The sequence below is a fragment of the Zea mays genome, chromosome 3 (assembly GCF_902167145.1).
Source record: "Zea mays cultivar B73 chromosome 3, Zm-B73-REFERENCE-NAM-5.0, whole genome shotgun sequence".
Lineage (NCBI taxonomy): Eukaryota > Viridiplantae > Streptophyta > Magnoliopsida > Poales > Poaceae > Zea > Zea mays.
In genome coordinates this window covers 227220532-227241364 of record NC_050098.1, presented here as the reverse complement: position 1 = coordinate 227241364, position 20833 = coordinate 227220532, and the positions used below count along the sequence as shown (strand labels likewise).

At 42.5% G+C, this 20833-nt stretch overlaps 2 protein-coding genes across 2 annotated transcripts; one reads left to right on the top strand and one right to left on the bottom strand.

Annotated features, from left to right (window-relative positions):
• Positions 1–2398: 2398 nt before the first annotated feature.
• Positions 2399–6284, bottom strand: LOC100194216 (uncharacterized). The gene is made up of 3 exons (NM_001139258.1): positions 6068–6284; positions 5320–5964; positions 2399–2840 (listed from the first exon to the last, which is right to left on the bottom strand). The coding sequence occupies exons 2-3, from the start codon at positions 5874–5876 to the stop codon at positions 2771–2773; spliced, it is 627 nt and encodes a 208-aa protein (NP_001132730.1). The 5' UTR covers positions 5877–5964; positions 6068–6284; the 3' UTR covers positions 2399–2770.
• A 3407-nt stretch (positions 6285–9691) lies between these two features.
• Positions 9692–12746, top strand: LOC100216658 (Uncharacterized conserved protein UCP009193). The gene is made up of 3 exons (NM_001143069.1): positions 9692–9883; positions 11480–11560; positions 12143–12746. The coding sequence occupies exons 1-3, from the start codon at positions 9722–9724 to the stop codon at positions 12503–12505; spliced, it is 606 nt and encodes a 201-aa protein (NP_001136541.1). The 5' UTR covers positions 9692–9721; the 3' UTR covers positions 12506–12746.
• The last annotated feature ends 8087 nt before the right edge of the window (positions 12747–20833 follow it).

The window sequence follows — 20833 nt, the reverse complement described above, 5'->3', positions numbered from 1 at the left end:
AAATGTTAAAAGATTTAAAACCAATGACATGTAGACACGGTATGCTAAGTATGTGCCACATTAATAAAAACAAAATTTAAAACCACTCTAAGCTATTTTAGAGGAGGTAACTTCTCCAATTTTGAGAATTAAGTTGTGTACGCTATCTATTAGAATTTAGGTGGTAGAATTTAAATTCAGCAACAAAGACTTAATTAAACAAAAGAGAACGTAGTCCATATGGCCGCATTTTAATATTTGGTCAACCTTAATGTATTTGGTTTCGCAGAGGCACTACTCTGATTGCAATTAAGTGATGTATTGGGTTCAACTAAATGAGTAATTCAAAATTGTGGTTCCATATCGTTTTTCATGTGTCGACTTTAGAAATTCAAAATTGCAATAATATGAGCAAATTTGTACCAAAATGTAATTGTCTAAACATATACTTTATTTGGTTAAAAATGTAATAAAAACGGTAGTCAAAATATGTGTTTTGCAGACTAGAGAATGTTTAAAACATTACTATTTGTGATTGGAGAGGCTATTACTTTTTTGGAGTTCATCACACTTTGTCTGAATACTAAAGGCACCTAGTGTTAACTTATGACCTAGTTCTGAGTATATTATTTTATATTTTAATATAAAAAAGAAAAACTAACTCTTGATAAAAAAAACTATCCCCATACACATATTTTAAGATCATGCAATGAAGTAATGCATGATTATTCATATTATGAGCTACTCCCTCCGTTTCTTTTTAGTTGTCGCTGGATAGTTCAATTTTACACTATCCAGCGATAACTAAAACGAAACGGAGAGAATATATACTAAAAGCTAATACTATTGAAGTAATCAACTCATACTAGTAAGGAAGTTCTAAAGGCCTGTATATTCGAGCAACAATTTTTGGGGGTTTGGCTCAAAAGCTGGCTTTTTGGTTTTGTCTCTTATCTATTAGCTTTTTGCTATTTTCCTTTATAACAAAAATTTAACTTCTTAGCACACCAAAACCATGAAGAATTGTTTTTATCATGCTTATCAGCATTTAGTTTATTCTATCAAAAACTAACTTTTCTTTGAAGCAAACTCTACTAGGTTGTTTGTTTGCTTAGGCCCGTTTGTTTCAGCATGTGTACAACTTACTACAATTGACTTCTTAGGATCAAACTTTCAGCATCAACTTTTTAGAAAAGCTCCAAAAACTGTAGCTCAAAGAACCAGGACCTTAAGCTTCTAGCTGTTGCTTGGCAGAAGCTAGAACCAAACAAAATCTTAAACAAACAATCACTCAGAATCCACACTCATACAAAGTTGGAACATCATGTATCTAACCAGAGTAGGGCTGAAAACGGACGGAAAAAATCTCGTCCCGACCCACACCATTTTCTACATTTGACCCGACCGTTTCCGTATTTACGGAAAAATATGGAAACATGAGAGTGCTTATTCCGTCCGTTTTTGTGGGATTCCGTTTTTTCCGGATTGAACCCGTATTTATTTCGTATTTGACAAATATGAGACGAGCCTAATATGCATTAGTATATAAACTAAATCATCGTGTATTTAGGTGACAAATTATAGCACAATTGGTCATTGTAACCACCGGCTCTTTTCAAATGACAAGTGATCTAAAGTCTTAAACAACATCGGATGTAGCTAAATGTACACATTTAGCAACCAAACAACAATAGAATGTTGTCTCTCTATATCTATTTGTTTTATGTTATTGTTCTGCCAATCAATCACTAGTCAGACATCAATAACATTTCTATTTGTAGTAAATTATGAGTTCCCGTTAGTATTTCCGTTACCGTTCGTTTTCGCAATTCCGTTTATCTCGCTCCCGTTTTCGTTCCCGACTATTCCGGACCCGATCCCGTTTCCGATGATAAAATGCGGATACGGAAACAGGAGATGGGTTTTTCCGTCCGTTTTCATCCCTAAACCAGAGTGCATTAGAACAGATGACACATATAAAGCTAGAACATGTATCTAACCACAGTATGGAGTGCATTGGAACAGATAACACCAAATTGAATCCTATGACAACACATAATGAAACAAATAACATGATTATTTCATAAAACCCTAGGCCTCAAATCATTTAAGTGGCCACAAAATAAATTGTGCATTCCTTTACAACACGGGCATATTTGCTACTATATTATAATAATATAAAAACTTGTCAAAGGTATAAGATTCAGAAATCAGAATTGATCTTTTGCACTTTGCAACCAATACAGTAGTACATTTTCTCAGAGAAGACATTATTGAACCGTGGAAAAGAAGCGTCTCATCGAAAACACAGTACGCCTGGGCTAAACAACCAAATGTCCCTCGTACGTCACTCCTATGAAGTGAAGAATGAATGTTACCAATTTGGACGAAACTATCAACAAGCCATCACTAAATACGTCAGGAGCAAAACAAAATAAAACAGCATGATGTCAGGGATCCAAAATCCCTGGAGGAGGTAACATGGCAGCCTCATATGGTACAGCGGGCGTGAAAACACAATGGAAAGCGAGAAAAATAAAATGTGACAGAAAAGAAAGAAAGGGGATCTTGATATTGTACAGGTGGGCATCGAAACTATAACCCTGCTGAGCAGACTAGTTAAGCATATAACCAACAAATACTCTAGCACGATATCGATTCATGGCTGTTTGTTTTGTTTCGACTGTCGTCGATCATTTCAGCGGCAAAGTAGTCTCCGTGGCACATCTTTCCCAGCAGGGCAGGCTTCCCATGAGATGTTTCTGTCAGGCTTGTTGTGCAGAGATGAAATCTACTGAATCACACATTCACATTTCCGGAAACCATCGTTTTCTGCATCATCATCCGACAGGCCCTCGTCGCTATCGAGACACGAAAAGCAGCAATCAGAATATAGTATACAAGTACAACAAAGCAATAGTAGAACACAAGAATACAGAAGATATGTATCACCACATCCATGGCTTTGTCACCCTATAGTTTGGGCTTAGTAAAAGTAACCAGATGCATTTCAACATGCATATGAAAAATCAGTGTCAATTAATTTGTAGAGAACTTGCCTTGTGATGTAATGAATGCCAATCAAACGAAGATACAACTAATCTTCATACTGTTAACATTTAGGCCATGTTGGCACGACTCCAAATGCCTCCAGCTCCTTGCTACAACATGCGGAGGAGCTGGAGCTGGTGAAGCTAAAAATAGTCGCTTCACCATCTCCTAATTCATTTTGAGAGAAGATATAAAAACTACATGCAGTCATAGTGCACGGAAGGTCCCGGGTGCAGTGGTAGAGCCTTCCTGGAAGGTCCCCGGTTCGAGCCCCAGCCTCTGCATATTATGCGGGTTGGCGCTTAAAGATACCCTTCACCAGACCCCGTACAGTGCGGAAAGCCTACGGCATTGGGTACGTCCTTTAGTCATAGTGCACGGAAGAGCAGGAGCTATAACCGCCTGAACTCTACCGGGCCGTACTAACTCCACACAAAGCCAGACTACACACATTTGCATCATTTAATGGTGCAGGGGCACTGCTTTTTCAATGAGCGCGTGCACTTTAACACGTTCAAATATAGAACATTTTGATAAGTATATGTTAAATTTTCATATTTGGAATTGTCTATACTTCTAAGTTATAAAAGTATGCACATAGAGCTTTCGAGGAGATTTGGCTCCAAGGAAGAAGGTGTTAAGTTTTAGGGCTCTTTGGACACAAGATTGGAAAACCACAGGAATAGACATAACATAGGGATAGGATATAATTGCACGTGTAAAACCGAGGCTTGGAAAACACATAAAACCTGTAGTAATTGTTGCTTGGACGGCCACAGGAAATCTATAGGAATAGCAAACTTAGGAAATATCCACTACTACATAACTAACCTTCATTGTCGGTCCATCGGTTGCTTAAGAACCGGTAGTGATAGGACCAACCAGCAGGGATTATTGGGTCATCACTGCCGGTTATAGCCACGAATCGACAATGATAGATGGGATAGATCGATATTGCAAGTCCAGGACAGAGGCGGTGATGGCAGAGAGGCTCAGGATACCATGAAAGAGGAGATAGATCAATATTGCACTATAATGAAGATAGCTTATTGGGCCAGGCTCTAGGACCAAGGCACATAACAGTCTAACAGTAGTGGTAGGAACGACCTTGGATTGAGAAATGATCAAAAAAGAAATTGTAGATCTCGATTCTCTAGTGATATATAAGCCTCTCATGTTAGTTTAACCAACTATTATAACAAGATACTTTATTTGAGCAAGAAAAATATTAGAGTGAAAAATAGCATAGAGAAACTTGTCGATCTTATCTGCTACCCACGAACCCACTCTAGTTATTTCCATACACTCATTTGAGGCAGGCTAGCTTTCTCTCTCCCATGAATCGTTTCCATGCAGGAGTCCACCAGTGTGATCTCGAGCAGAGAGCAACCAATAGCACCAACTCGAGCAAGGATGGCCATGGCTATGCACTGGGAGCGGAGAGCCGCCGGTGCAGGAAGCTGGCCACATAATTTGGAGTTGCGGGAGGGCAGCGACCCCAGCCATGTGAGTGTTGGCGGCGGTACAATCTGCCCCAACTATAGTTCTCATTCTTCTCTGCGCAATCTTTGTCGGTTGCCTCTGATTTGCCTTGGTCCTACGCAGGATTGGGAAAAAAAGAGCCCCGACTGGATGTTTGTTTTCCTATGTTTTTCCTAGGAAACTGATGAGAAAATATTCTTTCCTTCAAATTTCCTAAGGCTCAATCCTACAAACCAAAGGGTGCTACAACGACAATTTCTATGGAAATCAGAATCCTACATTTTTAAAAAGGGCGTACCCAGTGCCGTAGGCTTCCCGCACTGTGCGGGGTCTGGGGAAGGGTATCTTTAAGCGCAAGCCTTACCCGCATAATATACAGAGGCTGGGGCTCGAACCCGGGACCTTCTGGTTACAGACGGTAGGCTCTACCGCTGCACTAGGCCCGCCCTTCTTTGAATCCTACATTTTTCATATCAAATTATCTTGATCCAAAGGAGCCCTTAGACTTTTAGGTGGAGACTGGAGACTACTAACAAAGATGGGTATCTTTGTTACTTGAAAATTTGAAAACAAATTACCTCACAAGATGGTTACTAGTAGATGGCACAAAAGTACCAAACAATTGAGATGATGTTGTGCTTTTATAGCTCTTATTTTGAAAATTGGATTCATCAATACAAGATAGAAATGTGCATTGGTTCATGTATGAGAATTGACAATAAACAGTTTAGACTTAATAACTATGAACACAATATATTTTCCATGGCACAATGGCATGCAAGGAAACGTAGGATTTTTTTCCCATACCTTGTTTCAAACTCCCTTATCTCAAAAAGCTCCTTTCCACATGTATCTGTCCACTGAACTTTCCTCCGTTCTATGCTAGATCTCAAGGTCTGCACCTCTTCCACAGACTCGCGTGGTTCTTCCCCCTCGCTCACCACTATACGGTGCTCCAAAGAATCCCTTTTGGAGTTGCTCTTAAGACAGCCACGTCTCTCACTGCCACTGATGGAAGCACTAGTTGTCAACGCCTTGTGTGCTGAACAAGATGCTTCTTCCTGTGAGGTACCCCTACCGAGCGCATTGCTGGAGACCGCTTTGGAAGGAGACGCCACCTCGAGGCCATTAGCCGTGCATCCGAAACAGACAAAGGGAGCACATTTCCCAGGCGCCTGATCCTTGGCGGAGGGCAGGTGGTACACCTGCTCGGCCTCCCGGTCGACTAGCCGGTACTGGTTCCACGGCGAAGCCTTGACGGGCTTCTCCTCAGCTTTCCGTCCGAGTAGCAAGAGAGCAAGGCCATGGCTGTACCCCGAAGCTGAAGACGAGAAGAACCCTCCTCCTTCCACGGCCAGTAGCATCTCTACTGCTCATCCAGGCACCATGAACTACTAACTTGATACAAGCCTGACGAATTTACCTCTTCATTGGCTAGCTCACTATACTATCCTGCAAAGGAAACAATCCATCATATACACTACATAAAGCTTCGGGTTTGAGGACCCAAGAATCCGCATTACAGAAGACGAGGAATCCGTAAAAGGAGGCCTACCGAGAAAAGGAAGGGATCACCGCAGGTCCGGCTGGATCTCCGTTCCGATCCAGTCCGGGGGATGATCGAGGACGATGGGTACGCCCGTCCGCCGGAGAAGCAAGATAGGCGCAGTACGCGGCGGCGGAAGGATGACTTGATACCTGGCTGGATCTGGATCGCGGCGTCGTTGAGAGAGAGAGAGAGCGACAGATTTTCCTAGCAGTAGTAGTTCACCATTTTCAAAGCCAGTCTTCTGCTGTTGAAGGCCCACAATAAATCTGTTATGTTGTCGGTTGTAGCCCGGCCACAAGTGTGTCCATAGCTCGGCCCGGTCCATTTCTCCAGCTGGCCCGCGTATCTCCGTCGCCCGGCCGCTTGCGTGGACCAAAAACTACGACGCTAACCGACCGATTTTTTTTTTTTTTGCATTTTGGCCCTTTAATGGGAATAAAATCACATTTAGACCATGGAAAATTTTAATCTCATTTTTGGACATCGGCGTCATAGCTTATGACGCCGAGATAACACATCTCGGCGCCATAGGCTATGGCGCCGAGCTCTGACGTGGCGGTGGCAGCAATGCTGATGTGGCAGCCCGCGTGGCACCTAGCTCGGCGCCACTGATCTTGGCGCCGAGCTAGGATTTAATCGCGCGGTCCATTTCACCGCGATTCTCTTCTCATTGTGTTACTTCTCACCGCGTAACCTCACTGCGCCGCCTCTCCTCGTCACCGCCGCCCTGGTCCCCGCGCCGCCCGAGCCACCGCCGGTTGCTCCTAGGTAATGTTTTTTTCCAAAATTTAAAATAATTTATATGTATTTATTTGATATTAATTGTTTAGTTATTGTTTACATGTTATTTATAAGTTTTCTATAATTAGTTCTCATGCCATGTGCCATTTTTTATTATTCTTAATTTTTCTGTATTTATTTGTTATTAATGAGTTAGGTTTAGGTATTAGTTATTAGTTAGTCGTTAGTGAGTAGTCATTTATTTTGTAGCATAGTTTATTTTGTAGCATCGTTCCAGGTTCGCCGTGGACTGTAACTCATGTCGTCTTCGTCGTGCAGCGACTCGTTGTGGATGCCGGTCTCTAGCGAGCGTTGACGTGCAGCTTCCTGTGCCTCCTATGCAGCCGGACGTTCAGCGTCCCATTTGTGCACTTGGACCATCTACAGCTGGACTAAACTCCTCGCGATCGACGCGGGATACGTTTGAAGACGTGCCCCACGACGACGACGACGACGACGAACACGACGACGCTGGCGCTGGCGCCGCAGGTCAGGAGGAGATTGGACCATCACAGCTGCAGGATGCTCCTACAACTTAGCCATCACAGCTGACACCACGTAGAAGGCGTCCACGTGACCCTTGAAAGGATGGAAGTATGAGGATGTGTATTGATTACCGATCATTGAATGAAGTTACAATCAAAAACAAGTATCCACTGTCTCGGATCGATGACCTCTTCGACTAGCTTCAAGGGGCCAAGTATTTCTCCAAGATAGATCTAAGGTCAGGATATCACCAGTTAAGAATCAAGGAAGCAGACGTCCAGAAGACGGCTTTTGTCACCCGGTACGGACAATATGATTATATGAGTTCACAGTAATGCCCTTCGAACTAACCAACGCACCCGCCTTTTTCATGAATCTTATGAATAAGGTATTTATGGAAGAGTTGGATAAGTTTGTCGTAGTCTTCATTGACGACATCCTTATCTACTCAAAGAGTCGCGAAGATCATGAGCATCACCTCCGGATTGTCCTCGGAAGACTCAGAGCACATCAACTCTATGCTAAGCTCAGCAAATGTGAATTCTAGTTAGAGAAAATAGCCTTCCTTAGACATATCTTAACTGCAAAAGGAATAGAAGTGGACCCATCCAAAGTAGAAGCAGTATCCAAATGGAAGCAGCCATCCAAAACGTATGTCGCGTATGCGATCGTTAATGTACGAATCGACGAGCTGAGATCCACAACGCATCTTCTGTCCCATTAGTCTCTTGGACTCTATTGTGCACATCACCTCTCCTTTGTCGTCGTAACTCTCCCAACTGCATTTTCTCGTCTCCTACAAAAAATAGTAAGTACCGATATAACATTACAGCTAGCGCAAAACAGTAAATAAATATCAACCTCATCGTAATCGACCATATGTCCATAAAAATATCCAACACCAAGCTTGGAAAGAACTAATCCATACTTAGCCTCAATACCACATTTGCAGAGTACTGGATCAAACTTCAACTCTTCCGCCCGCTGATTTTTTTCTTTTCCTTTACCTTTGCCTCTGACCAATGGGACAAATGACCATACAACCACTCTCTGAAACGACACTTACGCCACCCGTATGGCTGCAGAAGAATAAATTAGTAATTTATTGTAAAAAATAACTAGTTTATACATTTAGCGTATCGATGGCTCACATAATCAATGTTCGGACACACGAACTGCTTCGCAGTGTCTTCGTCGATGACAACACAGTCTCCACAATCGCATCGAGACGGTGAGTCCATCCTTCTTTCTGTTACTACCTCCTTCTCCGTATCCGTCATTGGTGGAGGATTCAGAAGAGGAGGTACCCAAGGCTTAAAATGCTCATGACTAGTCCTTCCACACAACTAATTAGCGAAAAGAAGATATCGAGGGTCAAATTTATCAGGACCGTCGATCCACTAGAAAAAGAAACACCTCAGGTGCCCCTAAAACAATGGAACAAAGCACTATTACACATCTAGTAAATAATAAATTCGAACAAAATTAAGTCACAAGTCATAAGCTACGTACGTCAAAACCGCCACAAAGGTAGAAGCAGCGAGCAACCGTGTCTAGATGTTTGGATTGACATACCCAAGCCAGTCTGCCATAGTCACAGTTAGGCACAAGGAGTTCAGGAGGAACAAGAGCATCCTTACTAGATACGTCCGGATATAACTCCCGAGGACGACCTCTCTTCTGCCACAACGCCTCCTGGTACATGTCTTTCATCTAATAAACCATTATAATTATCACTTATACCTAATAGGCTTTATAATAGGTTTACACAAACTATCAAATGAAATGTACTCATCATATTAACGATAATATATATATTATGAGCAACATTGAAAACTAATAATCGAAAAAGTACAACCCAATATACAAAACGAATCAGTTAGACACCATACCTTGGTCTACGAAGTGTCGCAACTCGAAACTTTGAATACAACAAATTTTGACGAAGTTTTGAAATGAGAGGCGATGAGCTCTTCTCGGCCAGCAGTGCGACCGATTTTATAGGCGTCTGTAGCTCGGCGCCAAGATCTGTGGCGCCGAGCTACGAGGCCGCGTCGCCGCCGCGTCGATGTCAGGTCAGCCATAGGCGCAGGGAGCCATTAGTGTCACATCACAGCTCGGCGTCATAGGCTATGGCGCCGAGCCGTGTTACCTCGGCGCCACAGTTTATGGCGCCGAGTATCGGGTCCAAAATTGCATATAAAATTTCTAGGGGTCTAAATGTAATTATTTTTCGAAAATAGAGTTAAAAAAGAAACAATTCGGGCGAACCGACCGCAACGAACGGACTAGGTGGAATAGGGGAAGCATGCCTTCAATTGAAGCAATCCGCAAACCCTTTCTACTTTCTTCCCCTGCTCGATTCGCGCAGCTGCATCACCGGCGACGGCGGCGATGGCACGGAGGAGAAAGACGGACGCCCCGCCGCGGCTGGACGAGGCAGATCGCACGCTCTACTCCACCTTCTGCGGCGCCGCCAACTCCCTCTCCCAGCTCTACGCGCAGGCCATGGCCCAGCAGAAGCTCAACTTCCATGCCGGCGAGCGCCACGCCTTAGTGCGTAAACCCTCTCCTGTCTTCTGTCTATCGCCCCTAATTCCTGCTTCCTCTCTTTCGTCGCGTCGGTACGTTTGGTCGGTTGGGGTCGGGCATATGGAATTCGATTGGCCCCGCGCACAAATTTGATGGCTTTACGGTCTTCGATCTTTTAGAATCTTTCAGGTAGACATGTGTAGAGGTTGGATTTAGCCATACATCAATGGGCGTGTAGGATTCTGCACGCACAAGCTAAGAAGAACAAATGCCGGCTGGAATTTTTCCCTCATGGTGAAACCATCTTGCAAGAGAGACATTCAGTAATCCGTAATTCACAAATAAACTATGCAGTGTAGTACTCCGAAGGTGCTTGAGTACCTATTTAGTTTGCTCGCAAGAGATGTAATTTTGTATTGCAACACTGATGTGCTTTTCACTGATACTAAGTAGTTTAGTATGAAGGTTTATTCAAGTAGTCTTGGCATAACTACAGATAAAAAGTTATGGACAAACATACAAGATTTGCTATCGCAACTAATTCCTGCGCTTCAAAACAGCAAAGAGTTACTTGTCCAAGGGGAGAATCCACAAAACAACACTGGTTTGAGACGACATTCAGAAAATAGCATCCGTTTTCAAGTAATTCGTAGAACAACACCTGTTTCACTAAATTAATTTAGAAAGCAGCACTTCATCTATATTTTGCATTCTTTCATTGCTTATACCACATACAAGTGGACCAAAGTACACCTATTCATTTCATAACCCTCTTTTTATCCCTTCTGTCCATAAGAAAAACATAACTAGATAAAATATATTAGCTCCATTTTTATAGTGTTAAACATACAAACAGGCACACATTGTTTATGAAGGAAGAAGTCTAGATTTAACTATTGAACATGAACTTCAAACCTAGGTATCTTCGTTATCGAACTGTTGAAATTAGACATACTTGGTTCACTGAAAGGTCTTCGATTGTATATCCTCCGTTCTTTTTTATTTGAAGTGGTTGTTTTTTTTTCAAAAAACTTCAATCACCCGTCATGTTCAAAAAAATTGTATGTTCTTTAAAAACTACTCTCTCCACCCCAAAATATATCTTTGAAGTTCAATGGTTAAATCTAGACTTCTTCCTTTATAGAACATCTATGTTTATTTTTATGTTCAACATTATGCTTACCAATATAAAAATAGAGCTCACATACTTGCATGCATTTATGTTGTTCCTATTGAAAGAATAGATAATAAAATAAGGCTATGAAATGATAGGGGCAATATGGTCCATTTGCTTGTGAGGTGAGAAATAAAAGAATGAAAAATATAGATAAGTGCTGTTTTCTGAATTCATTTGATGAAACTGGTGTTGTTCTTTGAATTGTTTAAAAACGAGTGCTATTTCCTGAACACTGTCTCAAACTAGTGTTGTTTCATGGATTCCCCCTTGTCGGAGAAGAATCTTCATTTTAATCACTGATCTTACCATTTAGAATCTAAAACTTGATCATGTAGTGTCTCACCTACCAGTTCTCATTATGCTCTTCTTTTTATGCTTCAGAGTTTATATTACTAAATATGAGTAAAGAAACATCCTTGCTAAATTCAAGCTTAATGTTGCAGGAAAAGCTCTACCAGTGGATCTTGAGGAAGCACGATGAAGAGGCTAGGCTCACTGTGGCTGAAATAATGTCTCATATCCAGGTCCAACCTTTAAACTTCCTGGACTATGGTGCTTTGCTTGAACATGTTTGACTATGAGTTGCCTTACTTCTTGTGGAGAAGACGCATTTGAATTTATTTACCTAAACAAAATCTTACCTGTGCATCTTTTGATAGCTGTTTAGGCCCTGCTGAAATGTGATTTTCTTTAATTATTGGAAAAATACTAAGTTTGCAAAAAAAAAAGTTTGTCAAACTTCTAGGTGTTTGGATGTAACAAACCTTTTTAAAACCATAGTCTAAGTTTTAGAAACTCCAATTTATAATTTTTTTTTCAAACCACGGTTTTGCGTGTCTTTGGCTTATAAAACCCCAATTTCTTGATACCATAGCTTTCTAAAAGCCAAAACATCCAAACAGCCCTTTAGTTCCATATTTGTTTCTTTTTTCCTTCTGTGCGTTAATTATTCCTATATGTTCAGGAGCTATGTACAACAATGGATAATCATGACATAGTTTTTCCGAACATACAAGATACACCTCATACCATACATGATTGTGTCTTGCGGCTCATTAAATTTCTGAAGCAATCATAATGTTCACGTACTCTTGTTTCTTTTGCAGCATGAGATAGACTATGTAGGTACTGATGCACATGTCTCCCCAAGAGTACCTCAGCATCCTCAGATTGCAAATCCATTCGCCAATTCAGTTGTCCCACCTGGAACTGGTTTGTATGGGCAATCAGCAGCTGGGTTTGCTCCTAGACCCAGTGTCACTGACCAGTCGAAGAATACAATATTCTCTAATGCCTTATCAAGCCCAGTGCGCAGGAGTCTCCAGAACTCTCATACCACTCAAGGTGCTGGCAATGGAGGCCGGAATGCAGAAGCAAACTTAGCAGGTGCAAATAGAGAGGCCAATTCTACAAGCTCCAACGACACTTCTATGGATATGGTTTCAGACACGAATGAATTCTACCAGTGATTTGCAGTAAGATGCTTCTGCAATCAAGCAGCATCGCATGCCAGTGTTTTTTTTGGGCCTTTCCTTTCGTTGAGGTTTTCACATAAACTCTCACCATTATGTGAGCAATGTAGTTGTATATCCGGTGATTCTGGTTTGTTCAAGTTGGTATTTAAGTTGAAACGTGTTGGGCATGCTTTATTCCCCACAATGTGTTCGTGAGTTCAAATATTATGAATGTACATGCAGATTGCGTTGTGATATAATCTGATACAGGAAGTTGACTGAACTTGTTGAAACTTCTTCTCAATGCGGGGCAGCAGAACATTATAGAAGAGTAAAAGGCATGGTTCTGCCTATGTCGATCAGATCCAATAACTTTGGATTTGCATTTCTAGGTTCAAAACATTTCTGTTTGGTTCCAGAACCATTTGAGATGGAACGGCTCTATCCTAGATAGTAGCTCCGCCCGGAAGATTTTGGAGAGCCGGATAGTTCAACATTTGAGCATAATTTTATAAAAGAGTAAAATCCAAACATCAACAAATGGATGACGGAGTGGTTCTATCTCACCATACTTCATAACCAAACACTACCTTAATGATACATAAATAGTTTGAAACGTTTCTGGTCGTCCTTTTAGAAAATAAAAAAGACTTCACTCTATTTCATTCCTTAAGACTGTAAAGTCTAAACAACAACAAATGGAGAGTGAAGTGGCATCATCTCACCATATTTTGGAACCAAACACTACCTTAATAGTACATAAATAGTTCGAAACGATTCTCATCCTTTTAGAAAATAAAAGACTTCATTCTATTTCATTCCTTAAGACTGTCTTCAACAATATCCTATAAACGGTCTTTTACCCTAAATATGAAGAAGATTATTTCTTCAACAGTGTCTTCTAAAGCTTTCTCTAATCTTTTATGTATAAGTTTTTTCTTATTTCTCTATCTATTTTTATACTTTAAACCACGGATTAAACAAAACCTTCATGCTCTATATATAAACTCTCTCTCCCTTCTCTATCCATTTTTATATTTTAAATCATGAATTTAGACAAGGGATTAAGCTATAAGTATAAAATATTTGAGGGTATGACAAATATGTGCGTATAAAAATCTAGAGCAACATCTCTACTTAATATGAGTCTTCAATGTACAAAGGATGACAAATATATGTGTATAAAAATCTAGAGCTACATATGTACTTAATACGAGTCTTCAATGTACAAAGAATAAAATATAAATAAGGATGTTGAGAGAAGTGAGATATCCATAAGTAAAAATAAACAGATATAGAGAAGTGATATAGAGTACAGCGCTGAAGGTAGCCTTATCCTCCCTCTATGTGTCTGAAATCAATCCCCTCTTCCTGACTCAATAACGGTACGAGCGACTGAACTATGGATTCTTGACTAATGACTGCCGGATCTTAGATACACTGTACTTTGTGAAGGAGTTCTTTGATAAAATTGCATGAGCTGCTGGTGGAGGGGTTTAACGCTTACACATAGAGATGGTCAAACGGGCCGCCCGGTCCGATCCAGTCTAGACCCGTTGAAGCCCGGCCCAGTTTGGATCCGACCCGTCAGTCATGATTACAAAATCGGGCCAAAGCTTTCAAGCCCACGAGCTCGTTTCTCTGTTCGAGCTCGGCCCACTGCGAGCTTAAACGGGCCGTGCAAACCCGATAAGCATGGAAAAAACGGGCTCATAAGCATGATTTAGTGAAAAAAATGGATTTGACGAGCTTAGAGTTAAACGAATCGGGCTAAACTAGCCCATCGGATTTAGTTTTTAGAGAAAATTCCTTCAATGCCATCCAAACTTATACCAATCCCTTCAATGCCATCAGATTTTATAGCTTCCCTTCAATGCCATCAAATTTAAATTCTAATCCCTTAAATGCCATTGCCGTTAGTTTCAAGTTAACGCCGTTAGTTATATTTAAAGCAAATCCCTCAAATGCCATCAAAATCTATACAGATCCCTTCAATGCCACTAGAAATTGGTTCGATCTATTTGGGTTTTAAAATTTTCAGAATAGAAAACTTTTTGAACCCAAAAATTTTGAAACGCAAATATACCACATTGATTTTAAAATTTATCTCCATCTGTTATCATTAGTGTTTGTTGTTAGTTTGAAAAAAATATTAGGAATCAAATAGACCGAACAGATATAGCAGAGTAATTTTTGGTGTTTACAAAAAAATATGTACTAAAGTTTTTAAAAAGTGTGGAATTGGTCCATATTTTTTTATTCTAGAATTTTTAAAATCCAAATAGATCAAACCAGTTTCTAGTGTCATTGAAGGGATTGATATAGATTTTGATGGCATTGGAGAGATTTGCTTTAAATAGAACTAACGGCGTTAACTTGAAACTAACGGCAATGGCATTTAAGGGATTAGAATTTAAATTTGATGGCATTGAAGGGAAGCTATAAAATCTGATGGCATTGAAGGGATTAGTATAAGTTTGGATGGCATTGAAGAGATTTTCTCTAGTTTTTATTTGCCTCGGGTCCGCTTATTCGTGTTGAACTGACACGGGCAATATAAAAACGGGCCGAACCAGTCTATTTCTGGACAAAAAAACGTGTTTTAGACCGGTCTTTCGGACTTCTTGTACATTGAGGACTGCGGTCGTTCGGGAAGTTCCAAATCAATTTTCTGTTTGACTGGCTACAGAATTCGGAGTGCTGCTCGACTCATCAGTCATCACTGCACTGGAACGTGGCCATTCTCTTGCCTCCCCAAATCCAGTGGTTGTCTGGTTGATGCCTGGGTGCCCGCAATCCGCCGTCACCATCTGCTCCGCTTCCCAGCGGCCACTGGCCAGCGTGGTTCTGCAGGGAGGAGAGGAGACTAGGAGAAGCGGCAGCGTTCCAACCTGCCTCGGAAGTCACGGAAAATGGCGTCGTGGAAGCTCGCCAAGGCAGTCCAGGATCCGCCGCGCTTGTCTCGCCTCGCCCGTAGGACAATCGAGGTCACCGAAGCCGGCAGAGGTGGGCAGGCTGAGAGGGCCCTCGAGATGTTCGAGGCAATGCCTGTGAAGAGTCAGGTGTCCTGGAACGCCGCGCTGGCTGCGCTCGTCGACGCCGGCCGCACCGACTGGGCGCTCTCCTTCTTCCGGAAGATGCCCAGGAGGAACGCCACCTCTTACGCCACCATGATCGGGGGCCTCTCCCGCGCCGGCGGAGCTGCGGCCGCCGAGGCGCGGCTTCTCTTCGAGGAGCTCACACTTGATCAGCACAACGTCTTCACCTGGACGGCCATGGTGTCGTGCCACGTCCGGAACGGCGAGCCTGGTAAGGCGGTGGAGCTCTTCGTGGCGCTCTACGCCGAGTTCTTTGCGCGGGGGGTGCTGCCCAACGCGCACACGTTCAGCTCCCTGCTCAAGGCCTGCGTGGGTGTCCAGTCACCAGCCATGCTGTTGCAGCTCCATGGGGTCATCTTCAAGCTCCTGGACGAGGGGAGCAGGTCCTGTTTCGTGTGGAATGCTTTGGTTGATGCACACGCCAAGCTGGGCGCACTGTCGGACGCCGAGAAGGTGTTCCACGGAATGCGGCAAAGGGACATCTGCTCTTGGAACATCATGATGGACGGATATTCCCGGCATAAGCTCGTCGACAGGGCCCTTGATCTATTCAGAAGTATGAGGGAAAAGGATACCTCGACGTGGAACATCATAATATGCTGCCTGGGGGAGAACAGACTCGGTGAAGACGCTCTCCGCCTCTTCATCGATCTGGTCAGATCGTATGGCCATTGTGGCGGCGATGCCGAGGTAAACGCCTCAATATACACAACAGTTCTGCACATCTGCTCGGTGCTGGCACTCCTTGCGTTTGGGAGGCAAGTGCATGCACGCGCCGTAAAGGACGGGTTCGGCCGGAGTAACGTGTTCGTCAGCAATTCTCTGATCAGCATGTACAGCAGCTGCGGCGCGACGCTTGATCTTGAGCAGGTGTTGGAAGAAATGGCTGTCAGGGACGTCGTGTCGTGGAACTCGGCGATTCAGGGGCTTGGTCAGAACGGACTTGGGAGGCAAGCTCTGGCGGCTGGAGAGCGTGCGCTGGAGCTCGGGATGTACAACGGGAACACCTTCATCGCCATCCTGACATCCTGCAGCCACGCGGGGATGGTCGTGGAGGGGTTGAGCTACTTCGATGCCATGGCCAAGAAGCATGGCGTGGAACCAACGCTTGACCACTACATCAGTGTCATCGATCTCCTCGGCCGTGCAGGGAGGCTTCAAGACGCGTACGACCTGCTCCGGAAGATGCCGTTCGCACCGGACGCGGTGGCGTGGCGCACTCTTCTGCATTCTTGCTTGGCCCATAAGAACACCGCCGTGGGAAGCATTGCGGTGCAGGAGCTGATGGCGCTGCAGCCCGACGGTGGCGCCAGGAACTATGAGAGACTGGTTCAGGGCTGCGGAGGCAGCAGCACGGCTGATGAAACGCAGGCTGGGAACGAGAAGAGTGCTGATCACACGCCTGGGTGCAGCTGGGTCACCTGAGTGGCTGAGTTCCTCCTGAACATCAAAATCAAGGGCCAAAGCTGCATCAGTAGCTTCACCTTTTGTCCTGCTAAGAATCAGCAGCAAGATCAAAGGTGAATGAGAAGGAATCATGAATCGAGTTCACGGCATCATGCAGAGTGAAGAGCTGAACCTGAACGCAGAAGAAGATTAACTGTCCAAGCTTCCACGTAAAATGTGAGCTGGATATCGGAGAGCAGGTGCAGTGTAGCGGCTAATGTTAATCAATTTTGTATATGCCAGAAACAGTGATTCTGGAAAATGTCGTTGAGCGTGTCAATGACATGACTAAGAGGCAACGATGATCTATGAAAGTGTTAATGAATATTTAGGATAAAAACTTATTAGTGGTGGTTTATATATACGAAAGGCTTCTGTGCTAGGTTGGAGAGAGGCATCCTAACATCTAGCCATCGTCATCTCTCAACTAGGGTTACAGGTAAAATGATCAAGATAAGCAAAGATATGGTGAATTAGACTTCACTACAGAAAAACTAGAAAAAACGCCACCCAAGTTAAAAACGTCGGTGCCGACGTTCTTAAAGGGGTTAAAAACGTCGATTTCAACAGGCCGATGGTCTTAAGGTTAAGAATGTCGGCCCACGCTCTAGCCTACGTATCTAATGTTAAGAACGCCGGTCAGTGAAAGGCCGAAATTCTTAAACTGTTAAGCATGTCGATCCTTCCCGGCAGACGTTCTTACTAATTTAAGAAATCGTGTGTCTGGTTCTCTTCTCCTTTCTCTTTCTTGTGCTCTGTCTCGCCTATGACCTAGCCGCCGCCACCGCCTTACTCTCCGACCGTGGGTCGCTAGCGTTGTTCCTCCATCGTCCGCCACCGCGCCCGCCACCACGCCTCACACCTGCCACCGTGCCACTGCCCACCTGCCTGCCACCATCGTTCCTCCATTGCCCGTCGCACACCCGCCATCGTTGCTCTGTCCTCCACCGAAGAGCTTCAATATGCATTTTTTTTCTCAATATGCATTATTTTTTCTCTAAGTTTTCTTGCATAAATTAAAATCTATTATCAATCGAACTTTACCCCTCTGTCTATAAGTGTTTCTATCCATCGCTTAATAGTTTTGCACCCTAGATTACAATTGTATAGTAGCATGACAAATATAGTAATATAAATATTCGAATTTAATTGTTTAAATATAAATGATTAAAGTAAAGAAAGAATTAGGAACATATAGATGTTTTGCTAAGGTATCGAAGAGACGACACTATCTGGTAGTCCTCATTGGAGCGCCCGTGCAAGAGTGTCATTTTTTCTTGATCCATGCAAGGACAAAATGATCTCTACATGTTCTTTGACTCTTCAACATAGTGAACCTCTCATAACAGTGTACACTCTTGAGTTAGGTCACCACAAGATCTTCTGGTGATCACCGAACTCTTAACTGTCGCCAAATCGTCTAGGTGACATCGAGCACCTAGAGTAGTAATCACTAGCTCTCACTTGACCTAACCAAGTCTAATGAGGGTGATGAATACGCATAAGCTACTTTCAATGCACTAATGAGGTTGCTAATCAAGTACTTATCAACTCTCAAGTCTCTCACTAGGCAAAGTCTCTTCCTTACTCTCAAATGGGTTTCTTCACCAATTGAAATAGCAAGAGAACTCATATAATCAAGTTGGAGAAATAAATAGCCCAAAGCAAAAGAACTAGTCGGTACCCCTTCACTTAGCATAGTCGGGTGCACCGGACATGTTCGGTCTACATCGTACATGTCTGGTGCATTCCCAATGGCTTGTTTTAGAAACTAGTCATTATTCTACTGATATCTAGCACTCACATCGGTGCCACACCGGACATATACGACGAGTACAACACTTAGGTGCATATTTGCATACCTCTCTAAGTATGTTGTCTGGTACCATGTCCGGTGGCACACTAGACATGTTCGGTAAGTATTCGGTTTCTCAAACATAGTTTACAACCTCTTTAAGCACCATGTTCAGTGATATATTTGGTGGTTCATTAGACATGTGTGGTGAGTATATTGAGGTTGAGACCAATTCTGCATGCTCTAGGTACCATGTTTGGCGCTTGAAACATTGGTGTTGCGCTAGTTTTCAAAAGGGCACACTCATGTATGATGCCTCATGTTTGGTGCCCAATAAACACGTCTGGTGATACTACATTACCGTCAACTCACTTGTTTCTATTATTTTTCGAGTTGGGCTCTCATGATCGTGAATTTCTCATAGGCTCTCGTGAATTTATCTAGCACTAGTTTTTGTGCATGTGTGCATCACCACTCATACACTTTCATACGCCAAGCTACCTATTTTATGCCCCTTTGTAATATGGTCAAAGGAAAATTAATGGTTCTATCACTACTAAGTATCCAATAACTTCATTGACACTTAGAACTATCTAATTCTTAATCTTCTCTCATGTTTTAAAAAGTAACAATTGATTTCCATCAATAGGGAGCGCGAATACCATATAAGCCTAATCCATTTCCATATTTTTGTGACCTATCTCACATTATTTCTATCAAACACATGTTAGCCACAATAGGCAATAACTAATATGCAATCAGGTCTTATGTGCAAGCGTGCAAGCGTGCAAGCGAGCCTCTTGATCTATTAGATCATGATCCAACTTTAGACATAATCGTGGTTTGTTAGAGGGTTTTCTATAAATCTACACGAGTTGGCGGTGGAAGGATTTAAGTGTTAAAAGTGATATATGGTTGGATCATAATCTAACAGACTAGGAACCTCGCTTGCACGCTTGCACATAAGACCTGATTGCATATTAGTTGTTGACGTCACAATAATCTCATGTAATAATTGATCACTAAAGTTGTCGGTCTAGATGCTTTTGATCTCTTACTTTTTAGTGATTGATAACAGCGTATCCTTGATTATATGGGAAATAGATTCGAGATTTTAAAGCAACCTTGTTTACATGAATTTTTGGTGCTGAAACATAACGTGTTAGTGTAAGTCCATGTAATCAAAGTCTATAGTCATGTATCATAAGAGAGAAAGGTTAAGACCATGTACATGAATGGACAAGTTTGTTTGCGTAAGATATGAAACGAAGGATTATAAAAAAGAGCAAGTGTGACATGATATAAGATAAATAGTAAATACAACACGTCACAACATAGCACACACATATCATACATATGTAATCAGAATAAAGTGTATATACAATGCATGGACCATACAAAAAAGTGAATAATATAATGCATGAACCATATGAAAATGTATACGAGAGTATCACAAATAGAAAATATTGTCCCTACGACTCTCACTCTCCCTGTCACTCTCCTACCCCATACTCACATACTTCCCTCCCTTTTAGCATCAAGCACCAAAATCTACAAAACCTAGGAATACTAAGGAGGGGCAGCCACATCCATATCAAGCATTGAAGATCTAGGTGACAACTCACTACTACAGCACACCTCTGTACAGGCGGTCTGGTTCGCCACTACACAGGCGGTTCCAGGAACCGCTTGTGGTGCACCGCCTGTGATGTAAAACAACATCACAGGCGGTCAATCAAAAACCGCCTGTGAAAAACACAGATCACAGGCGGTCCAGTTCAACTGAACCGCCTGTGATAGACACACATCACAGGCGGTTCAGTTCAAAGGAACCGCCTGTGATAGACACACATCACAGGCGGTTTTAATTATAAGCCGCCTGTATTTCCCAGATTCATATACAAAAACAGATTCATATATATTTTCCAGATTCATATACAGAAACAGAATTAATAACAGATTCAAACACAGATTCAAACACATATTCATCATACAAAGATTCAA